Source organism: Globicephala melas, chromosome 4 (genome assembly GCF_963455315.2).
Source record: "Globicephala melas chromosome 4, mGloMel1.2, whole genome shotgun sequence".
NCBI lineage: Eukaryota > Metazoa > Chordata > Mammalia > Artiodactyla > Delphinidae > Globicephala > Globicephala melas.
Genome location: NC_083317.1, coordinates 81,396,300 through 81,423,323, shown reverse-complemented (window position 1 = coordinate 81,423,323; position 27,024 = coordinate 81,396,300). Strand labels below are relative to the sequence as shown.

General features: G+C 40.2%; 1 protein-coding gene across 5 annotated transcripts in view; it reads right to left on the bottom strand.

Annotated features, from left to right (window-relative positions):
* Positions 1-27,024, bottom strand: part of IGF2BP2 (insulin like growth factor 2 mRNA binding protein 2) — a 159,584-nt gene that overhangs the window by 20,165 nt on the left and 112,395 nt on the right. For 3 of the 5 annotated variants that reach the window (XM_060298314.1, XM_030861426.2, XM_060298316.1), the window contains exons 3-10: positions 23,194-23,242; positions 22,156-22,207; positions 18,429-18,492; positions 16,152-16,424; positions 13,982-14,116; positions 6,582-6,704; positions 6,104-6,239; positions 3,168-3,296 (exon numbers count right to left, since the gene is read on the bottom strand). In XM_060298314.1, the coding sequence (XP_060154297.1) occupies positions 3,168-3,296; positions 6,104-6,239; positions 6,582-6,704; positions 13,982-14,116; positions 16,152-16,424; positions 18,429-18,492; positions 22,156-22,207; positions 23,194-23,242 (961 nt within the window). The remainder of the gene's footprint in view (positions 1-3,167; positions 3,297-6,103; positions 6,240-6,581; positions 6,705-13,981; positions 14,117-16,151; positions 16,425-18,428; positions 18,493-22,155; positions 22,208-23,193; positions 23,243-27,024) is intronic. The other 2 variants (XM_060298315.1, XM_030861444.2) reach the window with 1 other exon arrangement.

Sequence of the window (27,024 nt, the reverse complement as noted above, 5' to 3'; positions counted from 1 at the left end):
GTAAAAAAATTAAGCCAAAAAAAGAATTTACTATGGCACAAGACACCACAAATAAAGCAAAAAGAAATGACAAGCTGGTGGAAGATATTTACAACATGACAAATGGTTAACAGCTTTAATATGTAATTAGCTGTTACAAATCATTAAGAAAAAGATGGCGGTAAATGACAACAGCAGCTAAGATTTACATAGCAATTACTGTGTGCAGGTTTTTACTTATTTAACAACCCCACGATATGTGTACTATTATTACCCCCATCTTATAGACAGGGACATGGAGACACAAAGAGGTTAAGTCACTTGCCCAAGTTTGTTAAAAATAACAAGTGATATAGTGCAGAGATTCAAATACAGGCAGCCTGACTCCAGAATCTATACTGCCTCTTAATAGACTGATGGGCATGGGATACAAAAAGACAATTCATTAGAGAGGGAAAAAAATGGCCAATAAGCCCCAGTGTTAAATCTCATAATAGCACCCTTTAAAGTATCAGATTGCAAGGAATAATTACATTGGTAGTGAGTATAGGAGGAAAAAAACACCTCTCTGTCACATACCAGATAGGAAGGAAAAGTAGTATATTCTTTATGTATCAAAATTTATCATTTATCAATATTTATATTTTTTATAGTTACATATAAAATTTATACATTCTTTGGCTCCGCAAGTCTATTTCCAGGAATTTATTGAGAAAATAGCTGGATAAAAGAACCAAGATATATATACAAGGATTTCCACTGTAGAGTGAAAATTTGGAATACACACACACACACACACACACACACATATCACCTATATATTTAATACATTATACATGTATATATAAATTGTATATATACCCACACATATACACAGAAACACTGATTATTTCTAGATTAAGAAAAAACCTGCACTTGTATTATTTGCTTCTTAAATACTTTGCACATATTACTTTTATAACCAGAAAATGATAATGGTAATTTTCATACATACACACATACATTAGAAGCTTCCAGAGTTGAGAGACCAATTTGTGCATGTGTGAGCCAGCTGCAAAGAGGTGCACAGACTTCCTGACCTTTGGATGCTAAGAGCAAAAGCGCTAGAGTTTGGTGATGCACAAAAGCAACCAGGAAATAACCTAGTTCCTTGAAATCTGAATGCCTTTGTGACAAGCAAGCAATAATATTTTATAAGTATTTGAAGTATCCCCACCACCCCATCCTACCCTGTCCTTCTCAGGAGGCCTGAGCCCACTAGGGAAGCCCTCAATCCTGCAGTACAGGTTCTAGATTCTGCACAGGTGGGTGGCGATGGCCACCTCCATGCCTGCCCTGAGTTCTGCAGCTGTCAGAGAGAGAGGTCTGCAGGAGATGTACTGTTGCAGATTTGGGGCAACTGTGTGCTTTGGGTTAGAATCTAATCTTGACCTATGGGCTCAAGATCAGAACTACATGGCTTTTAGCTTAAAGAAGAAATTTTATTTAAAATCTATTTTATAAAGAACAGAAACTATTTCAGTAAAATCATTATTCTACTATTTTAGTAAAAAATCTCAGATGTGAAGGAAGCTTTCAAAATGGCAAAACCTATTTTCAAGTTTAGAAAATATTCTGCTATCATATGAAAAGTTCTCTTTTTGTTTTAGTTCAGGGGTCTGCAAAATCTTCTGTAAAGAGCCAAATACATATTTTAGGCTTTGCATACCTCAGGGTCTCTACTGCATCTACTCAACTCTGCCATCACAGCAGGAAAGCAAACAGACAGTACGTAAACAAACATTCACAGATGTATTTATTTACAAAAATAAGTGGTGGGCTGCCTCAGGCTGTCGTTTGCTGACCTCTCTTTTAGATTATCAATTTTAGAAGTGGTCTATTGTATTATATCTTTTTTCTCCCACCATTTACGTTACTTAGGTTGAGAGGCTTCTGAAGTTATCTTCTGTGGAGCAGTATGTACAGTCTTTCTCCCAAGAAATGAGATGTGTCTAAATGCCAGTTCATTGTACTGGGCTCGGTCATTCTCAAATCTCAGCAAAGATACGGGGACATGCACCTCTCATAGCTGTTCTCCCTCCTTAGAGCAGCTACATGACTATAACAGCTGCCATTTCCCTCCTGCCATATTCCCAGCTCCCTCTAACACACACACACACAGCTCAATATTGGACCCTATCCTTTAGTTTAAGGGAAAATGTATATAACTCTACGGTATGGAGATTTAAAAATGACTCAGAAGAGCTGTATATAAACAAGATGACAGAATGTGTATGTTTTTGTGACTAAGGAGGTGGGTGCAAGTTCATGTCTGTATTTTGTTGACAAAACAGCACAGTGGGTTCATCCTACCTCTCTACAGAGACCCAAAGAGTTACTAGGAATTCCGACACTGCAATGCCTACTACACACCAGGGACCACCTCTCAAAAGAAAGCAGTGGTTAAGCTAATGTTCTCCAACCTGATTCTTCCCATTTAAACAGTATAAACACTGGGAGAAAATTAGTTTGCTTAAAAAATAAGTAGTATGTGTGGAGAAGAATTAGGAATGAAAAAAAAAAAGCTGTCAAGTACCCTGAGCCCTAATTTGGTAATCTGTTGATCCTGATGATGCTTGAGAATGCGAACAAGCAGAAAACGCAGAAAGTTCACATTTCTTCTGCCACTATTAATTATGATTCAAACAATAAATACTTACTGAGAATCTACTAGATGCCAGGCATTGTGCTAAGTGTTTAGAAATCTAGACACTGTGTTATTTTCTTTTTAAAACTGCCTATTAATAGAATATAATGAATTTGAGTCATAGACACAGGTGGGAATTTTATACATGAGTCATCCAGGTACCCTAATATCTTAGTAGGTGAACAACACTCATGAAGGTTCTGATTTGAGCTAACAAATCCTTTTCTTACAATGAGTAGGCTTCTAGCTAATGAATTTGCTAGTAGTCTCTTTCCTTCCCAGATATGACATATACTATATGTTTAAGAGCACATACTTAGAAGATGGTTTAGTAACATTAATCTGTCCATTAGGAAGAAGTCCTAAGAACTGTTGAATTCATTCTACAATCCCTTATGAGCACAGCCTCCAAATGAAGGCTCTGGCTCTGATTCAACATGGCAGAGAAATGCTGCTGCCTGGAGGAGCGTATGAGCAAACCCCTGAGAACTGAGCTACTTACAGTGAAAGGGTGGTAGGGGGGACCGGGGGGAGCTCCTCGGGGCCCTGCTGGCGGAGGCAGCATGGACAGTCCTGTTGAAAAGATGCCAAGTGCGCTGAGGTTCAACCCCGGGATCAGATTGGCTTGTTGCTGGGAATAAAAATGGAGAAAAAGTTGAGGGGAGGAGACCTGAGAGGTCCAGCTTGCCTGGGTCAACCTCCATCTCTTGCCTGGGTGGCACCAGGGTCTCCTAATGAATCAGCTCCGCCCAGGCCCCGTGGGCCTCTTCCTCACCGTGTTGCAGGGGTGAGCTCTCCAGACCTCAACCTGACTGTGGCTTCCCTTCAAAGGTTCTCTGCTGCCTTGAGAGTGTCTACACATCTTAACACAGCAAGCAAGGCTCTTCCTGGGGACCCAGGCCACCTCACCAGCATCTCTCCTGCTAACCCTTTACCTCCACTCTGCCCGGTCGTCCTCCTCTCTCTCCTCTGGACCCCCCCACCCCAACACTGTCTACCTTGCAAGAAATGTGCTTCTCTCCCTCCTCACCTGGCTACATCCTACTCGTCATGTGGGTTTCACCTGAGCTTAGGTGTCCCCTCTTCGAGGAAGCCTTCTCTCACCCCAAAGGCCTCAGCTCAAGGTGCTCTCCTAACATGCCCACGTTTCCTTACAACAGCAGGCATCACATGGTATCTGAATGGCCTGTGTAGCTGCCTCTCCCCTTTTTAGACCACAGTTTCCTTATAGACAGAGACTGTCCTATTTAGTGCTGTGAGCTCAGTGCCTGGTACATAGTAAGTACTCAATAAATATTTGCTGGATGAATATGTTTAAAACATATTAGATTAATAGTTTTTCCTAACTCTATCCAGGGAAAGATCAGACCCTTCACTAAGATACCACTTATGTAAACTCCATTATCCATATTCAGAATGGTTCACAACCTTGGCTTCTTTACCATTTAGTTGCCAGCTTCATGATCATCTCACTTGCTAATTTCACATTTAAATATGGGGATGCTCACATAGGCTGCCCCTTCAGAGGCAGAGGAATGATGCAGTGCCCACCCTGGCCTGTATCCAACCTGTCCTACCACTGCCCCCTGAACGCTAAGCAAAGCTCTAACATTTTCTCTTTTCTTATCTGTGGCTCTAGGGTCACCCAGTAAGTTGTCTTCTTTTAGAATGTCTGGAATAGGAGAGCTAGGATCCTTGACCTTGATCCCATTCATGTATAAGATTTAGTAGTTCTGTTATTCACCTATCAATGCATGACTTTAGCCCAGACATGAATGAACCTAAGTGATATATATGCTCAGGGGAAGATGTCTGGAGCACCCAGACCCTTTGCAGCATTTCCAGGTGTTCATGGAAAGAGCTGTTTATCATAAGGTATCAAGATCCCCAAAGAAGAAAATGAGATCAGCGGATGATACTTTCACAGACAAATACACACAAACAGGGGAGAAGTTCACACTGAAGTCTTCTCCTCGTTGTGCCTCGTAATTATGATGTGACAAGGGCTACTAAGGGGGGATTTGGGGTAAGGTGGGAGAGAGAGTACTGACCTGAGTAAGAAGGTCCTGTGGAAAGTGCTGCAGTGAGGAAACTGGGGCTGCGTTTAACCTACCTAGTCCTTCGTCAACATTTATTCTTCTGTGAAATGTTATATACAAAGTCTGGGATTTTCTTCAAAGTCATCCAAGGTGGGTGGGGACATGGATAAAGGTTCAGATGAAACAAAACAGGCCATGAGTTGGTAACTGTTGAAGTTGGATTATGGGCATATGAGAGCTTATCATAGTATCCTTTCCTGTTTTGTATATGTTAAAAAAATCACTACCATAAAAAATGAAAAAATTTACTCCTCTGAGCTGAGTTTGTGCTTTGATTGACGGACAAATATTTTTAAGATTTCTGAATGAACTTTAGAATGGTGTCTCTCCATTAAAAAGTTGGAACTAGTAGTAATAACAGGAAGAACAAACCCAAATCAGTCTGCTAGAAGTATTAGAACTGAGGTGGATGACAACATTTACTGGGCGTAAATACATCAGGGACTTCCTTCGTGGCGCAGTGGTTAAGAATCCGCCTGCCAATGCAGGGGACACGGCTTTGATCCCTGGTCCGGGAAGATCCCACATGCCATGGAGCAACTAAGCCTGTGCACCACAACTAATGAGCCCGCGCTCTACAGCCTGTGAGCCACAACTACTGAGCCCGCGTGCCGCAACTACGGAAGCCCGTGCACCCTAGGGCCTGCGTGCCGCAACTACTGAGCCCGTGTGCCACAACTACTAAAGCCTGCACGCCTAGAGCCCGTGCTCCACAACAAGAGAAGCCACCACAATGAGAAGCCCACGCACCACAACGAAGAGCAGCCCCCGCTTGCCACAACTAGCGAAAGCCCGCACGCAGCAACGAAGACCCAATGCAGCCAAAAATAAATAAAATTTAAAAATAAATTAATTAAAAAAATAAAAGAACAGATCAGTGAGAGATGAAAATCAGAAGTTATTTTTAAAGTATGTACTTTTAAAATTGGAAAATAGGGGAAAAAAACCCCACTTTTCTAACATACCAGCTATTTTGATTTTTATATATAGCCTTCCAGGCATTTTGACCCATATTATTTTACATAATTATAACCCTAGTTATATATACTTTTATATATTCTTTTAATTAACAATACATCATAAGCAATTCCTCATTTTAAAATCTTCCAAGTTGTGATTTCGTTGACTCCATACTATTTTGTCCAGTGCACTTATCATAATTTACTAGTTCGTTTCCTGATTATTCTAATGCCCTTGCCCCAAGAAGACATGAATAACTCTGCATACCTATTCTAAAGTGCTTCTTCACTTTCTGAATGGCAATTATGCTTAGAGAGGCTTGGGTCCTGCCTGAAAATACATGTGAAAACCAGTGGAGAAGAAAGCAGTAGGCACTTACATTAACAGCCAGCATATCATTTTCAAAGGCCTCACGCAGCTTCTTCATAATCTCTATTTCAGCATTGGCACAGGCCTCAACTGTGCCCTTCACAGTGATGGTTCTTTCAGGGTTGTATATGCTCAAATCCTGCAAGCTGGCCACCAGGAAAAAGAGAGAAATTTCCTTTTTTCAAAAGGAAAAATAAAATCCCAGAAGGATCACAAACAAGTCTTGGTGGAGGAGACAGGGAGAAGACACCACACGCTGTGGCACAGAATATCTGCCATCTTATCTCAAATCTTTGTAGTGACTTAGATCAAATCCACAGTAGAAAATGTTTGACTGGTAACTATTTATGTATTTGTTTTGATGGTGTTGAATATAACCATATCACTTATGATTACATTCCCACTTTCAAGCAGATGAATGAGTTGGATATATCAAAATGCTCAAATTCTCCATTATTGGGCACAATTAATCTGAACAAGAGGCTTACGATGAGATTGTTATCTTGGTCCCTGTCTCGTGTTCAATTTTCTTCAAATTTCTGCCTTCTTTTCCAATCAGTCTTCCAACCAAGCCATTGTGGGCCAAGATCTTCAGAGGAATCTCTTCAGCTCTAAAAGACACAAGCCACATTTTAACATTTAAGGTGAACACAACGGTTGCCTCCCAAGAGCTATTACCCTCCTTGTTTCTTACAAATAGAAGCCATTTCTGTTCAGGTACCAAGTGGCCATGGGCTTTATGAGATGCTGGGTCCTTCACTAACTCTGGTGCGTGAATTCTGATTAACACACGCCAAATCATGGTAATTATACTCCCTTGTTGTGACTGGTTGGAAATGGGTCCATGAGAGAGATCTGGCCAACTAGGTATGAGAATTAAGTCTGTTGGGTGATTTCAGGAAGGTTCTCCTTGCTCTTAAAAAAGGCACAATGGATAATGACATCAGTCAGATGGTAGACTAGGAAGCTACAGGCCCTCCTACTCCCACTGAGACACCAAGTTGACAACAAAAGATAGGCTAGACTATCTCTCTAAGAACTCTAGAGATCAGGTGAGAAGCTACAGCACCCAGGCTTTTATAAAACCAAAAAGGGATTCAAGTAAAAGGGGTAGGAAATTTTGTGGCGTTTGGCATGCCTTTCATGCTCCTTCCCCTACACAGTATAGCAAGGGGAAACTGGGAGGAAATCCTCCATACCAGGGATCCTCCCCTGGGACAGAAACAAAAAACTGGACCATGATTCCCATGTTCTGGCTTGCCTGGGAGCTGCCCGAGTGATTGGTTTCTGTCTCGCCTGACTTAGAGTTGACAAGCCTGGTGCCAGAGTCTGGAAGCTGCTGAAAACAGAGGTGAACTGTTAGAGCTGCAGTTCCATAGTCAGAAGCCAGAGGGTGAAAGAGATCAGAAATGGTTTGAGAGGTCCTAGAACCTCCAGCCAGACTGATTAGTGACGATCTTCTCCTGAACAAAGCCAGTATGCAAAGACTGTGAGAGGTGTTTTTTTTTCAAATGCTCAAATCGCAGCAAAAAGTTATAAGGCATATAAAGAAATGGAAACATGGCCTAATCAAAGGATCAAAATAAAACTCCAGAAACTGACCCTAAAGAAATGCAGATCTATGAGCTACCTGACAAAGACTTTAAAATAGTGATCATAAAGATACTCAATAACCTAAAAGAGAACACAGACAACTAAATGAAATCAGGAATTTGATGCATGAATGAAGTGAGAATATCAACAAAGAAAAAGAAACTATTAAAAAACCTAACAGAAATAACAGAACTGAAAAATACAATAACTGAACTGAAATATTCATTAAAAGGGTTCAACAGCACACATGATCAGGCAGAAGACAGAATCAGCAAACTTGAAGATCAGTCATGTGAAATCATCAAATGAGAGGAGAAGAAACAAAAGAGACTTTTTAAAAAGTGGAGAAAGGGACTTCCCTGGTGGCACAGTGGTTAAGAATCCACCTGCCAATGCAGGGGACACAGGTTCGATCCCTGGTCCGGGAAGATCCCACATGCTGCGGAGCAACTAAGCCTGTGCACCACAACTACTGAGCCTGCGCTCTAGTGCCTATGTGCCACAACTACTGAAACTCGTGCACCCTACAGCCCGCGTGCCGCAACTACTGAAGCCCGCGTGCCTAGAGGCCGTGCTCCACAACAAGAGAAGCCTGTGCACCGCAATGAAGAATAGCCCCTGCTCACCGCAACTAGAGAAAGCCCGCACGCTGCAAGGGAGACCCAACGCAGCCAAAAAAAATAAATAAATAAAGTGGAGAAAGGCTAAGGGACTTACGGAACATTATCAAGTGGATCAAAATACATGTTATTGGAATCCCAGAAGGAGAAGAGAGAGATGGTGCAGAGAGCTTATTCAAAGAAAACAGGCAGAAAACTTTCTAAATCTGAGACAACAAATGGACATACTGATTCAAGAAGCTCCAAGAACATCCAACCGGGATAAACCAAAAGAGAATTCCATTGACATACATTATAACCCAAGTGTCTAAAGTCAAAGAGAAAATCTTGAAAGCAGCAAAGTGATTAGTAACATATGAGGAAATCTCCATAAGATTATGGATGGATTTCTCAGCAGAAATTTTGCAGGCCAGAAATGAATGGGATGACATATTCAAAGCACTGAAAGAAAAAACTATCAGGCTTCCCTGGTGGCGCAGTGGTTGAGAGTCCGCCTGCCGATGCAGGGGACGTGGGTTCGTGCCCCGGTCCGGGAAGATCCCACATGCCGTGGAGCGGCTGGGTCCGTGAGCCATGGCCGCTGAGCCTGCGCGTCCGGAGCCTGTGCTCCGCAACGGGAGAGGCCACAACAGTGAGAGACCTGCGTACCACAAACAAACAAACAAACAAAACAACTATCAACCAAGAATACTGCATCTAGCAAACTGTCTTTGAAAATGATGGGGAAATTAATACTTTTCCAGATAAACAAAAGCTAAAGGAGTTCATTACTATCAGATCAGCTCTACAAGAAATGCTAAAGGGAGTCCTTTAAGTTGAAATGAAAAGATGGTTCAACATATGAAAATTAATCAATATAATATACCACATTAACTGAATGAAGGACAAAACCCACATGATCATCTCAATTGATACAGAAAAAGCATTTGATAAAATTTAACAACTTTCCATGATTAATAACACCCAACAATTTAGGAACAGAAGGAAACTACCTCAACATAATAAAGACCACTTGTGAAAAGCCCACAGTGAACATCATATTTAACGGTGAAAAACTGAAAGGTTTTCCTCTAAGATCAGGAACAAAACAAAGATGCCCTCAGTATTTCTATGTAACATACTATTAGAAGTCCTATCCAGAGCAAGTAGCTAAGGAAAAAGAATAAAAGACATCTAAGTTGGAGAGGAAGAGGTAACATTATCTCTGTTCACAGATGATATGATCTTATATGTAGAAAACAAAGATTCCACAAGAAAACTGTTAGAACTAATAAACTAATTCAGCAACACTGTAGGATATAAAAATCAACATACAAAGAACAGTAGTGTTTCTATACACTAACAATGAACAATACGAAAAGGAAATTAAGAAAATAATTCCATTTATAATAGCATCATAAAGAATAAAGTATTGAGGAATAAGTCTAATTAAAGAAGTAAAAGACTTACACACTGAAAACTATAAAACAACGCTGAAAGAAATTAAAGACAGAAATCAATGGAAAGACATCCCGGATGCCTGGACTGGAAGACCTAAAGTTGTTCAGATGTCCACACCACCCAAAACAATCTACAGATTTGATGTAATCCCTATCAAAATCCCAATGGCAACTTTTGCAGAAACAGAAAAACTCATTGTAAAAATTTATATGGAGGGGCTTCCCTGGTGGTGCAGTGGTTAAGAATCCGCCTGCCAATGCAGGGGACACAGGTTTGAGGCCTGGTCTGGGAAGATCCCACATGCCATGGAGCAACTAAGCCCGTGTACCACAACTACTGAGCCCATGTGCCACAACTAGTGAAGCCTGCATGCCTAGAGCCTGTGCTCTGTAACAAGAGAAGCCACTGCAATGAGAAGCCTGCGCACCGCGACGAAGAGTAGCCCCCGCTCACCACAACTAGAGAAAGCCCACACACAGCAACAAAGGCCCAATGCAGCCAAAAATAAATAAAGTAAATAAATTTATTAAAAAAAATTCATATGGAATCTCAAGGGACCCTGAATAATCAAAACAAGTTTGAAAAAGAACTCACATTTCCTGATTTCAAAACATATTGTATAGCTATGGTAATCAAAACAGTATGGTACTGGTATCAAGACAGAAAAATAAACCAAGAGGAAAGAATAGAGATCCCAGAAATAAATCCTTGCATATATGGTCAAATGATCTTCGACAAAGGTGCCAAGGCTACATCATGGGAAAAGGACAGTGTCTTCGAAAATTAACTTAGGAAAACTTGCAAAAGAATGCAGCTGGGGGCTTCCCTGGTGGTGCAGTGGTTGAGAGTCCGCCTGCCGATGCAGGGGACACGGCTTCGTGCCCTGGTCCAGGAAGATCCCACATGCCGCAGAGCGGCTGGGCCCATGAGCCATGGCCGCTGAGCCTGAGCATCCGGAGCCTGTGCTCCGCAACGGGAGAGGTCACAACAGTGAGAGGCCCGCATACCACAAAAAAAAAAAAAAAAAAAAAGAATGCAGCTGGACCCTTATTTCATATACAAAAATTAACTCAAAAGAGATTAAAGACCTAAATGTAAAACCTGAAAGTACAATTTTCCTAGAAGAAAACAAAGGAGCAAAGCTTCACAATAGTGAACTTGGCTACTGTTTTTTGGATATAACACTAAAGCACAGTTGACAAAAGCAAAATTAACAAATGGGACTACACCAAACCTAAAAACTTTTGTGCATCAAAGGACACACTCAACAAAATGAAAAGACAACCTATGAAATGGAAGTAAGTATCTGCAAATCATATATCTGATAAGGATGTGGAGAAGTCTGAACTCTTGTGAAAGGTTGGTGGGATTGTAAAATGGTGCAACTGGTATGGAAAACAGGTTCCTAAAAAAATTGGAAATAGAACTACTGTATGATCCAGCAATCTCACTTCTTGGTATATATCCAAAAGAATTGAAAGCAGGGTCTCAAAGAGATATTTCAAAACAGCACTATTCATATAGCCAAGAAGTAGAAGCAACCCAAATCTCCATCAATGGATAAATGAATAAACAAAATGTGGTATACACACACAATGGAATATTATTCAGCCTTAAAAAAGGAAATCCTACAACATGAATTCATTTTGAGGTCATTATGTTAAGTGAAATAAGCCAGTCACAAAAAGACAAATACTGTATGATTTCACTTATCTGAGTTCTCTAAAATAGTCAAATTCGCAGAACCAGAAAATAGAATGGTAGCTACCAGAGGCTGGAGGGAGAGGGAAAAGGGGAGTTGTTGTTTAACAGGCACAGAGTTTCAGTTTTGTAAGATGATAAAGTTCTGGAGATCTGTTTCACAATAATGTGAATATACTTAACACTACTGAACTGTACCCTTAAAAATGGTTAAGATGATAAATTTTATGATAGGTGTTTTTTTGTTTGTTTTTTTTTACAATAAAAAAAGTTCAAAAAAAAAGGGCGGGGGGGGGGAGACAAGGAGAGGATGCCTTCTCTTTCAACTTTTAAATAGTTTTCTGTGGGGATCCAAGGTCTGAAATCACTTCAGTCATCTTGTCATCATCAGGGGAGTATCAGACACCCTGAAGAAGGTAAAGCAGAAAGAAAAGTCATGGGCCTTTTAGTCTATGATTCAACTGACCTTTCAGTCACTCTCACATAATAAGGACTTCTAATTACGTGACATCATAATTGTTTCTTATTGCTTAAGCCACTTGTTATGTTTTCTGTTACTTGAGACCAAAAGCATTGAACAGATGCATTACTACTGCCTCAAAATACATGGATGTTTGAAGAAGCTCCACTAGAATGTGACTTACAGAGGGCAGGGTTTTTTTGTCAGCTTTGTCCACTGGCACATAGAACAGTGCCTGACAGACAGTATGTACTCAATAAATATTTGGTAAATGAATAGAAAGAAAGTTTAGAATCCCTATTCTCCTCCATCCTCCACCTCCTACTCATCTTCCTCACAGCTCAGCTTAAATGTCACTTACACAGGGAGGCCTTCTCTGAAATCCTCAAATCTCTTCTTGCCCCCTAAAACCTTGATTAGGGCCTCCAGTTACCTGCAGTTGTTTTCCACTGTAGCACCTCTCATAGCTGTGCTTAATTACTTACTGGTGTAATTATTTGTTTAGCAGATGTCTCTCCCACTGGATAAAAAAAGGAACTGGATCTTGTTCAGGGCTGTAGCCTCAACCCAGCACAGTGCTCAGCAAGGTGCCGCACTCAAAAAAAAAGTATTTCAAAGACAGTCAAATTCTATCTTGGCTCTACACGAATACTTCAAGAATCCAATTTATACATCAGTCTTTTTGGTTCTTCAGAATATTGTCAGATGCTTACATCTAGCTCAAAGGACCAAGGAGGGTAACATTTATAAAATTCTCAATAACTTAGATGAGGGAGGGGCTTCTTCAAATTAAGACACAGCATGTGGGGGGTTTCAAAAGCCCCAAATAGTAAATAATTAGTTAAGTGAAATGTTAGAGTCCCTTATGAAATCTAAGAATAAATTTGCAACGTTTTTCTTTTAGGAACTACTTTCATCTTCTTGGTTTTGGAACACTATTCTTTGACATTGTTTGCTAAATCAGTTTTATATTCAATTCATCCCTCACTGCTTCTTTTTTTTTTTTTTTTTGCGGTACACGGGCCTCTCACTGTTGTGGCTGCTCCCGTTGCGGAGCACAGGCTCCGGACGCGCAGGCTCAGCGGCCATGGCTCACGGGCCCAGCCGCTCCGCGGCATGTGGGATCTTCCCGGACCGGGGCATGAACCCGTGTCCCCTGCCTTGGCAGGCGGACTCTCAACCACTGTGCCACCAGGGAAGCCCCCTCACTGCTTCTTTATTAAAACTGCCACACATGCCTGTAAGTGGATTTTGCCAAACAAACATACAGCCTTTTTTATTATATTGCCTATTCCGTTACCATTAATTTGTTTATAATACAAATTAATAAATTTGTATTACTAAATTATACAAGTTACTAAGAACTGTATTTGTCATTCAAATTGGTACAACACTCAGGAATCCTAAGAAATATTTTGTAAAAGAAATGGACAGGGGGAGAGAGAAAAACAAAGAAGAATGAAGTAGCCACTCAGATACCAGTTTCTACTATTTAAGGAAACATAATCCAATTTTAAGAGTGCAAGTGGCTTAGGAGCATGGTGACAAACCCCTTTTCCAGCATAGTAAATGATGGTTTTGACAACAATGTATTTTCTGTATCTGCCCAGTCCAATATGATAGCCATTAGCCATACATGCGATTATTTAAGTCTGAATGGATTAAAATAAAATATTCAGTTCCTTCATTGCACTAGTCACATTTCAAGCACTCAACAGGAACACATGGCTACTGGCTATCGTATTGAACAGTGCAGATACAGAACATTTCCATCACTGCATGGCCCTGGACAGCACGGGTCTATACGTTCCTACCAATAATTATTACCAGTGAGTGATGGAAGCATTAGGCTCACCAAGAGAAACATACAAGTAGAGAAGCAGCCATGTTATAAACATAAAAGATCTATTTCCCACCGTATTCTCTTTAGGAACAAATTTCTGAAAAATAATCCTTCCCCTGCTCTCTTTACTAAGAAATAGATTTACAGCTTTTTAAAACTTTCCTGGGTTAAATGAATGACAACCTAATCTTTTTTTCTGCTGAGTGGTCTGTGCATTGCATGCAAACTTACAGTTTGGTCTCATCAGCCTCTTTCTGCATGATTTCGAGAATCATGCGGCATGCTTCAGAGGTTCCCTCTGGGGTGGCATGGATGGTGACAGGCTTCTCTGCAGCCCCAGAGTTCTCCTTTCTATGGATGTCTACCCTGCAGGAAAAGAATCAGGAGCCATAGCACAGCGTCATCTGGGACTGGATCCTAGTCCCAAGAATGCGTCGCACTGGCCAATGTACAGCAAGGACACAGACAGACCAGGAAGTGTCATGAGCACGTTTGCAACCAATGCCATTCTCCAAGAAGGTGGCAAGCAGTGCAGGGGGTCTTGTGCCAAACCCAAATTCTCGGCAGCTCCACTGAGAAGGGAATCTTTCTTACAGGAGTGCCACTGGGCAAAGGCACCAAGGCAACGTGGTAATGAAGCCAGTTTGGTCAATGAAGTATGTTGTGTAGTCTTTCCAATGATCTTAGAAGTGAAGAGTAAAGTGAGCGGGATAATACTGCACGTTGGCACAGTGCCGGTCTCTGAACTGATTGCAGCTTTTAAAAGCCATATGTTAATCCAACTCCACCAAATTCAAGCAAGCTTTATGTATCTGAGTATGGACAGAAAACAGAGGCATGCCCTTTCTCTGCCTAAGTTTTTGGTTTCCTTGCCACCGGCAGCCTGCCTTCTTCCAGGCTCTTAAAAACTAATGGCTCAAAAGCTTGATGACTTTATCAGACTTCTTTGGGTACTTGTGGCTCTATTTGTTTTTAACTTTCAAAATCACATAATTGATTGTATCCTTTTTTACTCTGGCTGTCAGAAAGCCCAAATCCAAGTCTCTGGCCTATTTCTAAAAAAATGGGCACACACTTTGAGAACTAACTCACTTGTATTTAAACTTGCTGCATTTTTTTAAATGCTTTTTTTTTAGTTACTTTATTTTATTTTTTGGACACACTGCACGGCATGCGGGATCTTAGTTCCCCTACCAGGGATTGAACCCAGCGCCCCCTGCAATGGAAGCGTGGAGTCTTAACCACTGGACCGCCAGGGAAGTCCCTAACCTTGCTGCATTTATAAAGCCACTTTAAATAATCTTTGGAACAAAAAGACATACAAATAAAAATCACTTTCTCAGTGAAGAAAACTTGGGAAAAAAGGGGACTGATTTTAAAATAAAGGAAACACCACATAGTATTTGCCCCCTGTACTATCTCATCATTTCACTCCTATGATTTTAAACTCTGGGACTCATATAAGTGTCCATTATTTGGAAGTAACTCATTCACTTTGCAGAAAACAGTATTTTCTCTTTCAGGTTACAAGACACTCAATATCCTGAATAAAATGCACTAGGCATGTAAATAACAAATATTTGTCAGTAATTTGGTGCTTTGTAATTTAAGTGCTTTGTAATTTCCTTCAATCTGCCTGACTGTCCTAATTCTCACAATACTCCTGGCTTACAGAAGAAGCAATTGGTGCTCAGAGACCTGAACATTTTTTCTAAGATCATATAGCTATTAAGTGGTAAAACTTGAACAAGGGTCTTTGTTTTCAAGACCTGTGCTTTGTTCATTACATCATGCTGTGGTCTTATGAACACACAAAACTCAGCAACCTCACAAGTCACTTTATCCACTACAATTCCTACTACCAATTCAGTCTCCTTAAACAGAAAACTAAACATAAGACTAATGTACTTTATTTATTGCTCAATGTAACAGTGACTCACCCATTTCCTTTATGTAGCTATTTGCGAGACTCCCTAGGTGGTCTCAAAGAATGACTACCACCCAGGGCTCTGACGCAGGAGAGGAGGCAAGAGCTAAGATACGCGGGTTCTAGGGTCCCGTAAAGTTCAGCCCCATACCTCTGTTGTTTTAAAAACATGTAGATGTATTCACAGGTATCAGATAGCTTATGAGAACAATTCTTGACTGTGAGGTCATTAGTACCTTGTTTATGAACTATTAGTGTTTCAGGGTATGACCTTTAGGTCACTGGCATGAAAGCTCATTAAAGCCCCTGGGCTTTGTGTTAGTCTGTTAGTAGTTCCATTTAAAGAAGCCATAGTCCCATACAGCACAGCCCCCCGCTGCTGATGCAAGCAATAGCAACCTGGGAATGGCCGGGACCCACCAGCACTCAGGGGACCCCTCAGAAGGAAGCAAAGGAAGCCCCGGAGGCACGTACCGGGACTGGGTCTGCTTAGTGATGTTCTTTATGGTCAAGCCCTCCTTTCCGATGATGGCACCAACAAACTGGGTGGGGACCAGGATCCGCAGCGGGAAATCAATCTGTCTGGCCTGAGAAGAGCCCCCAGGGGCATGGCCTTGCTCCCGGGAAGAGTGGTCCCCACGCTGGGCTCGCTGAGGGGGCGAAGGGGAGCTCACCTCTTCATCCGGGATGTAGGAAATCTTGAAGGAGTAGTTCTCAAACTGATGCCCGCTTAGCTTCTCGATGGCTCTGAAATGCAGCAGGGGCAAGTGAGCTTTGTTAGAGAACAGTGTTGGAGAAGACCCCCCAGGGTCAATGGACCGGTTCATTCACTCTCCTTTACTAGTTGCCTACGTGAGTGCCGTCCTCGGCACTAAGGATGCAGCGGTGAGCAAGACACGTGCCGTCTCTGCTCCCTCAGGGCTTGTGGTTAACAAATTAAACACGTAATTACAACGTGCAGGCCTGGTCAGACTTGATATACAATGTGCCAGTCTGCTTTTTTTCACCACTCAAGGCTGTATCCCCATCATCAAAAACTCTTTGTAAAATATTGGCATAAAATTGTCCTTTTTTAAAAATTTTAATTGTAATACAGTTATTACTGAAAATTCAGAAGTAGATAAGCACAAATAAGAAAAACATCCTAGCCCATCCTATAGCTTTCTTAAATATAAATATATTTTTATGTATACAAATGGATTAATACCATACATACTACTTTATAACCTTTAAAAACAGTTAATACTCTAAACAGTTTTCCAAATGATTAAATACCCTGCAATTTAGTTTTTACTGGCTGTTTCACATTCTATTGATTTGCCATCATTTTTGCAACTGATTCTCTATTGTTTTTTATATACATATATATATAAATGTTTCTAATCTTTTACTACTGCATACAGTATTGTCATGGGCATCTTTGCAACTACAACTTTGCAAACAGGACGACAAATTCCTAATGGAATTGCTGGGTCAGAGAGTAGGCAGAATTCTAACATTTTAAGTCATTATTGCTCAGTATCCTTCTGGAAAGGTTTCAACATGTACTATCCCATAGCAGTTAAGAGAGCACTTGTTTCCTTGAATCCTCAGAAGTACAAAGTATTATGATTTTAAAAGACTTATCAATTTGATAAATCCCACTGTTGCATCTTAAAAACTATACATGAAGTGCAACCATTTTTTCACGTGTCTTTGGCAGCATGTGAAAAAATGAACCCTCTTCTACAAGGTTATTGTTTAGGGTTTACGAATTTATTACAAAGCAGCACTTTTTGAATTCAATAAAAGCAACAAAGTAATATCATGTACAGAGGGCCTACCTAAGTAGCAGATGGACAAGAACTGTAAAGGTTCAGTTGTTGGTATATGTATCCTGCTTACATACGTGTGCAAAAGTCAACAGCAAATGACTACTGCCTTCTTCAATGCAACATTAACATTTTGAAAACCAGTGGTATGAGAATGGGTTAACCATGTATTCATGGGTGTGGCAACCTTGAAAAAGAAATAAAAGTATAATCCTGGGACATGTAACCAATACAGATGTTATGCCACATGTGACCATAATTCTAGTTACAGTGACCTGACAGGCACTTCATGGACCCTCTACAAAAAGGAACTTGTTTTTGTTGTTGTTGTTTTTTAAAAAAATTCAGTCCCATGTGTGTTAACAGCCAAGCTCACAATTAACCAACACTGAAGAAATGTAGCCATGAGTGGGATTAGGAGGTGAATGTGAGTAGGAAAAAGAACCTGAGCCAGGTGCTCTTTGATGAACCACTCCTAGATGACAATGTTCCCTTAGGCTGATGTCACTAAGGTGGATCCCTCTTTTAATATTCATAGAGGGAAAATGAGGTTTCAGCATCCATTCAATGAGTTTGGACAGAAGTGGGCTTGGGCTTCTTCCTCATGGTGCATGGAGGAAGCTCCAGGTGGAAGTGGCCATCAAAGCAGACTCTAGTGGACACAATGTCACAGACGTGGTGCCCTCTATTCCTGACTATATCAAGATGCAGCTCCCACCTCGGTTTTGATGCCAAGGCTCAACATTTTTCAAGATAAAAATCTCTGTACAATCAACAAACAGACACTCTGGTATAAATGCCCTGGGGCTCCACTGATGTGTCAAAGTTCTGCATCTTTTCAGAAAAGGTTTATAAATACAGGACTCAATGGAATTCAAAGACAAGCTCCACTCCCCCCCCACGCCCAAATTTGAAGGGAAATAAGCCCAAATCCACTTACGTTTTTGCTTCTTCTCTTGTTGCATATGTGACGTTGACAACGGCAGTTTCTGTGTCTGTGTTGACTAGGAAAGAAGCAAAAACTACATTGTCATAGAAAAAAAAAAGCTGCCACCCTCTGGCTAATGTAAATAAACTTATTTAGAGAAAAATGCACAAAAAAACGTCACTGCCCTATCTCTTAGAGTTACTTGAATCTCTATCTTTATTCATGCGCGTTCATAGGAATTTGTAATCAACTGTATATACACATTTGTAATCCATTGTATATACAACTCAAAACTACATTTTCACTAATTTTATCAACACTTTTGCACATGTATATGTATATGCACATTTTCTTTGGATTTTTCATTTTTAATGCCTTCATAAAATTGCAGCAAATAAATGTGCCATGACTTTTGCCTAACCATTCCTTAATTGTTGACAAATGGGTTATTCCCAGTATTTGCTATTCTGACTAGTGTTGATAAAAATCACCACTGTTGCAAATATCACTTGATTTGTGTTCTTCTGAATTATTTTTTTTTAGGGTAATTTAGAAAGAAAATAATTGGTAAAAGAACATAATGCTTTTTAATGATTGTTTTCAGATTATTCTCCTAAAAGTTTGTATCAATTTATTGTACCACTATGAGTTTTGTTATAATTTGCATTTATTTAAAAATAACTGGATATATGTATAAAATAATAAGAAAGTATTTTAATTTTAATTCTTCATTCATGGATAAGGTTGAACTATTACTATTTTTGTTCCCCTCTGATAGACCTCCTTGACTGACTGTGTGAGTTAAATCTAGTAACTGTGTACAATGAATAAAGAAAGTTGACAATTCCAACCCACTTGACTGAAGAGAACACATAAATTCTAAGAGTGGTTAATAAGGGGTCACTCTTGTGAGTTGCTTTATCTTGATTCATAATTGCTTGCCTCTTCTTCCAAAGTCAGACATAAAAAATGAATTCAAACAGCAAGACAAAACTTTCTCAATCTAAGTCAGTAAACTTAAACCAAAAATACTGGTTTCCCCAAAACCAGTAAACATAACTAAATCACATCCTCCCCCATTAAAACATTTAAGCTATTGGGAGACTTGGAATTAACAACATTAAGGTGAGGATAATTCAAGAAAACCACAGTAGAGGTGCTTTTCAAAATAATAATAAAACCCTATAGCGCAGGGATCCTTAATCTTTTTTTATTATTATTTTTTTTTGCGGTACACGGGCCTCTCACTGTTGTGGCCTCTCCCGTGGTGGAGCACAGGCTCCGGACGCGCAGGCCCTGTGGCCATGGCTTACAGGCCTAGCCGCTCCGCGGCATGTGGGATCTTCCCAGACTGGGGCACGAACCTGTGGTCCCCTGCATCGGCAGGCGAACTCTCAACCACTGCGCCACCAGGGAAGCCCTTTAATCTTTTTTTAAAAAAACATTTATTTATTTATTTATTTGGCTGTGCTGGGTCTTAGCTGCGGCATGCAGGATCTTCGTTGTTGCATGCAGGCTCTTTGTTGAGGCACGGGGGATCTAGTTCCCTGACCACGGATCGAACTCAGGCCCCCTGCATTGGGAGCCTGGAGTCTTATCCACTGGACCACCAGGGAAGTCCTGGGATTCTTAATCTTGAATCCATGTTAGAGCTTCAGGAATTCTTTACTCACCCTCCCCACTTCCCTGCAAATATTCAAAATTGTGGGTACGTGGATTTTTCTGGCTTATAATTTCCATATGATTCTCAAAAAGGTTAAAGACCACTGTTATCCAATAACTTCAAAGTAGCTGCAGCCCTTATGGGGAGGGGAGGCATAATCCTCAGGAGGGAACTGCCACTGAGATTTACGTGTCACCGGTGCTGAGCCCAGCCCTTGCCTTGGCCTGGGGGTATTCGTTTTGCTCTCTAATACACAGAGAGGTCCTCATAGTGCAAAATAGAGAATGTGCAGCCCACAACCATCCTCTTTCGGTGCTGACACACTGAATGCTACGAGGCCTCATATCTGCACTTCGTAGTGCTACAGATGAGGTTGAAGACTCCAAAACGGGAGGAAGGCTGGCTTTGAACCTCCCGAATAAAGCTATCCACTAGAAGTCTCAGATTCTCAGATTTTGTTCTACTCCTTAGTCATATTCTTTGTTCTTGAAAGACATCTGTCTTCAGGAAATCAGACCTGTGATTCTGGGAAAAACTGAGCTCCATTGAAATACTTTATTTCATTGGACATGAAAGCTCTCCTTAAAATCCTACTGAAAATGTTTTCCTGCTGAATCAGGAATCACCTATGAAACAGAACAAAACAACACCCCAGTACTTCTATCCCGTAGCTGTGAGGCAGCTAGAAACTGGGTGCTCTCAGGGCACAGGTGCCATTGGAGCTGTGAACTGCCCCCAGGGACCTGGAGTATTTCTTCTTTGCATGGCACTGTCCTAAGTTTAATAACATGGTCTTAGTTAGTAACTTCTACAGGTTCATGTCTGGAAGGTCATCCTGCCTACTAAATCCATTCCTTATTAGAATGTCTTCTTTTCCATTTGAGGGAAATAACAAGAACTGAGAAAACAGAATCCTTGTAAATCATGTCTTCCTTCTGAGCTCTTTCCCTTCACCTTTGGGTATGGGCAGTCAGCAGTATGAAACTGCCTAATAATATTTTTAATATTCAGGAGTGGAGAGCATCTGAATAACTACTGCTTTAAAACTATTATATTAATTATACTGGCGGATAGAACAGACTGCATATGAGAAAATGGATTCTCTGTGATTTTTCCTAAGTGAACTTTAACCATTATGTATGACTCCACTGTCTGTAAATATTTATTCAGGTTCTCTCTGGGTGCCCCAACTATTCAGTGATACAGGAAGGGTAAATTTATTCTCCCCATTATACACATGTGGAAACTGAGCCAATAAGGTTAAGTGACTTTTACAAGGGCTCACAGTCAGTAAGTGACTGAATTCATAGTCTGCTTTCTAGGTCAGTGCAAAAATAATCTTTATCACATGTTACTGCCTGTCCTATCAGGAGCTTAGAATCTACTTTTCAGGGACTCTTAAATAGCTACATAAGATATCAGCTGAGGTACCCTTTTTTTTTTTTCTTTAAAAATCATAGCACTTCATGTTTTAGAAGACAAAAATAAGGGCGGCAGGAAAAAGAATATATGTTTTCTGGGGATTTACAGCATTGTTCCTAAGACAGAGGCTCTCAAATGAGTACACACAAAAATCACTTGGGGGTGCTTGTTGAACATACAGATTCATGACTTCTTCCCCCGTAGTCTTAATTTGTAGGTCTGTCTACGGTGAGCCCTAGGAATCTGCATTTTCCCAAGCACTCCAGGCGATCTGGGGTAGGAGTCCTACACCTTGAGAAACACTCAGCGCAAGATATTAGGGATATGTTATTCTTAACCAGGAAGAGGAAAGCTGTAATAGTGTAAATCCAGTTACTTCCAAGTGAATTAAGCTTCCCCCACCCTGACAGCATTTGTCCGGTGCTTGAGTACATTAAAGAGTATAAGAAAAATAGCCTGAAAACCATTCTTTGAAAAAATCGATATAGACGGATATAGACATCTCTCACATACAGATATACAAACATACACTCTAGGAAGCTTGCTTCAAAGGAATTTGAACTTATTATTTGTCCTTGGATTTGACCCGACCTATAAGAAATAACAGGTAACATCCCTCTCAAAATTCAATAGGCTAATTTCGTCACTTATTACCTTGTTCGACATTCTCCACTGTCCCATACTGAGCCAAAAGTCCATCCAACACCTGAAAAAGAAGCTTTGCTGTCAGAATTTCAGGTCTTCCATAAAAGCAGCTAGAACTGAATAAATGTACAAGACTTTCATGTGCTTATTGGCTCTCAAGTAATCTGTTCACTGAGGAAACACAGCAGAGCTTCGAAGTCTTAGTAATTGTTAACAATCACGTTCATCATGATGGTTGGAACCCACTTGCTGCTTTTGAAATGAGACGCAGAATAATGTACAAAGATCACTTCTCCTTTCTGGAAGATTTAACCTTCTTCCTTCAGTTTTCCTTTAGGGATCTCCTTATTTTACAAAGTAATGAGATATGTATATGTTCAAAATTTTCCACAATGAAAATTTTTTTTCTTAAAGGAATAAAAACATTAGACAAAACATTCTGTTTCCTTTAAGGCTATTTTGATTTTGTTTGGGTTGGGGAACATGGGGCAGTATGTTTTCAATAATGCAGTAAAGCCACTCCTCATATTCTAGCTTATTTTATTTCAAGGTAACAATCTTGTAAGAAGTTTTACAACTCCGAAAATATGTCTTAACTGTTATTCATAGCAACTAATTCAAAATAAACAAAAAACTTGCTCAAACTAACAAAGAACCTTCTATTCTTATGGGTTTTCCATTTATTTTATTTTTCCCCAAATCGTAATTTAGAAAGGTAAAAATCTTTTATAAAATCATGGGATAAAAATCACAAGCAAGGTATGTATTTTGTTTCACAGTTTGTCTGTTGATGCTTGGTTTCTGAGAAGACAGAACATAAGGGATCAAAGTGCACATCCTGCACAACGAAAGGGACAAATCTGACCCCAAACTCAGGGCAGATCATGCACATTAGGGGCACTGAAGAAGGGAAAGTCTGAGGACCTCTAATTCCTAAATGTGAAAGGGAACTATAAAAAAGGGAGAAAATCCCTTATTAACCCATTAAAAAATAAAATGAGGAAAGAAAGCAGGAAGATAATAAATATAGAAATGACATTGGCCTACCTCCCACTGCAGGTGAGGAGGGATGTTTCGAATCTGAATTTTCCTGCTCCTGTAAAAGATAAAAGCACAGACACAACAAACAGGTTTAAGACCACAGTTTGAGTTTACTTTCTCACTATGTTCACCAAGACACCAGCAAGGGATTTTGATTGTGAATCAAGAACATCTTGTTTTAAGCCATTCGTCAATTTCTCCCTTTATGTCTGTTAGTATTTGCTTTATATATTTTAGGTGCTTCTATATTGGGAGCCTAAATGTTAATGAGTGCAATATCCTCTTCTTGTATTGATCCCTTTATCATTATATAATGCCCTACTGTATAGCACAGAGAATTACACCCAACATTTTGTAATAAGCTATAATGGAATACAATCTGCAAAAAAAAAAACCACACACACACAAAAAATGAATGACTATGCTGTACACCTGAAACTAATGTAATATTGTAAATCAATTATACTTCAATTTAAAAATTAAAAGAAGAAAAAAAAAGAGCAGCTTGTTTTAAAACTTTCAATTAGGGACTTCCCTGGTGGCACAGTGGTTAAGAATCCGCCTGCCAATGCAGGGGACACGGGTTCAATCCCTGGTCTGGGAAGATCCCACATGCTACGGAGCAACTAAGTCCATGCACCACAACTACTGAGCCCACGTGCTGCAACTGCTGAACCTGTGTGCTGCAACTACTGAAGCTCGTGCTCGGCCTAGAGCCTGTGCTCCGCAACAAGAGACGCCACTGCAATGAGAAGCCTGCGCACCACAATGAAGAGTAGCCCCCGCTCGCTGCAACTAGAGAAAGCCCGCGCGCAGCAATGAAGACCCAATGCAGCCAAATAATAAAAAAAATAAATAAAACAAAACACAGCTGTTTTAAACAAATAAATAAAACTTTCAATTACTTTGAGGAAAAAAATAAAGAACAAACCCAAGAAGTCTGAACAAGCTAAAGAAACAGGTTAGTTAGATGCAAATCTGCCTTTTCAATTTCCTACCAAAATAGTTAGAATTTAAATTGCCACACATGTTCTAATTATAGAATTATTCCCTTCCTCCTCAACATACATAGTCCTGCAAGTGACCCTACCCCAAAAGGTACCTAGGCTCAAACATGAGAGATGGAATACATACACAGTAGGTTTAAAGAGGATCTTACCTAACAATGCAGAACTTCCTTTTCAAAAATTATTTTTATTTCTAATAGGTAATACAGTCCTAATTCAAAAATCAGGACACTTTAAAGAGGTATTCCATGAAAAGTCTTACTCGTTGCTTGTGTAGCCTTCGGTTCCTTTATGCAAATACTAGTAAATACAAATATACAATCCTATTTTCACCTTTTCTTATAGAAATATTTGCATATTCTGCACACTCACTGAATCTTGTTTTTTTCACCTAACAGTAATGTCCTGAAGATCTTTCTACATTGGCAGCTAGAGAACATCCTCATTCTATTTTACACTACTCGGATGTACCAAATATCCATCCCCTATTGATGGATATGTGGGCCTTCTCCTGCCTTTTTATTCAGAAGATTTTTCTTTTTTTCTAAGATATCTGATAACTTTGAGTGATTTAGATCATGTCTTGTTTTTACTTAAGCGTTAAAATTAGATAGAAAGAAGAATAGAAATACGAAGATAAGAATTTTTCTATCTTTGGAGAATATGTTAGATCCCAGAAAGAAAACACAAATCAGCATTTAAATATTAGAAGAGGTCATTTCAATGGAAGGGCTTGGCACTGAAATCCCATAAATATCGCCTTTGGGGGTTGCAAGAGAAGAGATGTGGTGGCCAAAGTGCAGCCCCATTACTTTTCCTTTCCTTCTTGTGTAAGAGGTATCAAATAGTTGCTATATGCAGCCACACATTTCTCCATGGCTTTAATCTGGGCAATAGCCACAGAAAGAAATGTTACAATTCATGCAGAGAGGAAAAAGGAGAGAGACAGAGAAGTACACAGACAGGGGAAACAACAAGCAAATAATGAAGGAACTGAGGGGCTCCTGTTTCCTCTGATCTTTTTTTTTAAATTAAGGGGGACCCCATCCCTCTGTTCTAGATCCCATATACTACTTCTGTCTTGTTTTATTTTTAAAAAAGAGAACGCATTCATGCTTTACCAGAGCTGCCTAAATGACTATACAAGCCATTCTGTAGAACCTCTAATCTTGTGTCAGGATAGGAAGGCGAAAAAAGAACCAGGAACTAATGTCTGCTTCTGTGCTATGAAGGCTCATTCCTGACACTGCCTTTGGCAAGACTTCATAATAAAACTGCTGACACCATCCCATACAGTGGCTACATGGAATGCTCCACAAAGGATGTCACAAGCCTAACTATTTATAGAAAAGGCATCATAATTTACAAGAAAATTGCATATTTCTAAAGAAGAATATTTTTGTTATCTCCAAGTATAAATAAACATTGACTACAACTGCTAAGCAAGAACTTATTGATAGAAATCCTATGGGAAGAAACTTCTGCATAGACACTAAGATTTGAATAGAGGAAGATACTGTTGCATTGTTATGACAAAGAATGCAAATAATCTAAATATCCACAAGCAGGGAGATGAATAAGTAAATCATAGTAGAGTCATAATACTGAACATTATACAGCTGTTAAAAAGAATGAAGTAGGGCTTCCCTGGTGGCGCAGTGGTTGAGAGTCCGCCTGCCGATGCAGGGGACGCGGGTTCGCGCCCCGGTCCGGGAAGATCCCACATGCCGTGGAGCGGCTGGGCCCATGAGCCATGCCGCTGAGCCTGCGCGTCCGGAGCCTGTGCTCCGTAACGGGAGAGGCCACAACAGTGAGAGGCCCGCATACCGCAAAAAAAAAAAAAGAATGAAGTAGACATGTATCCACGGTCATAGGACACTCTTCAAGGCATAATGTTATAAGATGAGCGCTAATTACAGATTAGGTTTGATCTGTTTTTTAAGAGCACAAAACAAAACTATATGTCATTAAGTGTATATATATGTAAATGCACAGAAAAAGGTAGCTACAAACATTTGGTTGGTAAAACGGGACATGTACTTTTTATTTTAGCTGCTTCTGTCTTGCTTGCTTTTTAAAAAAAATGACATGTTCATGTCTCACTTACTTTAAAAAATTAACACTTAAAACTCCTACCAGGGCTGCTTTCATGAATCGAAAAGATTCATTTCTTTAAAGTATCCTGGAACCCGCTTTTAAAAAAAAGAGAAAACCCTCTTATTTTCTCGATAATTATCAACAGGTTAGGTATCCTTCTTGAAATCTTATTTAACGAAGTATTAATTTGTTTGGCAAACCCCTTTGTTCACAGGGTGTAAATAATAAAACTCTGCCCAGTCCAGATGATCCCGAATCCTAACTGAATGGGTCTAAAACAATGATGCTTCCCTGTAATATCTGGTGTGAGGACTGCACATCAGGCAATCAGTTGAGTAACTGGAACGTTCGTTAAGCAGGATTCTCTAACAAGCTAGTGTGTCGCATCTCTAATTTTAGAACAGGATTTTAACCCAGGAACGAAATTTTAACCCAGAAACGAAAAGGGGAAATGGAGATCACTGCAGTAGAACCCATTCAACTGGAGTTCAGTCAGGTCATCTGGGAGAACATCCTGAGAGACTGTCTTTCAGGATCAGGAGTGACCAGGATCTTTGGGATCTGCTAACTTCCATGACATCGTCTGGACACTGTGCCTGCTTGTCAGGGCACCCAAGATGCCCAACCCCTTTTTCCCTGGGAGGGATGTCTGTGCGCTCTTCAAAACCCAGCTCATACTTGCAGACAATTCCAGGGCATCTCCAAAAAAGAGTTGTTTCTGTGCACTCACTCT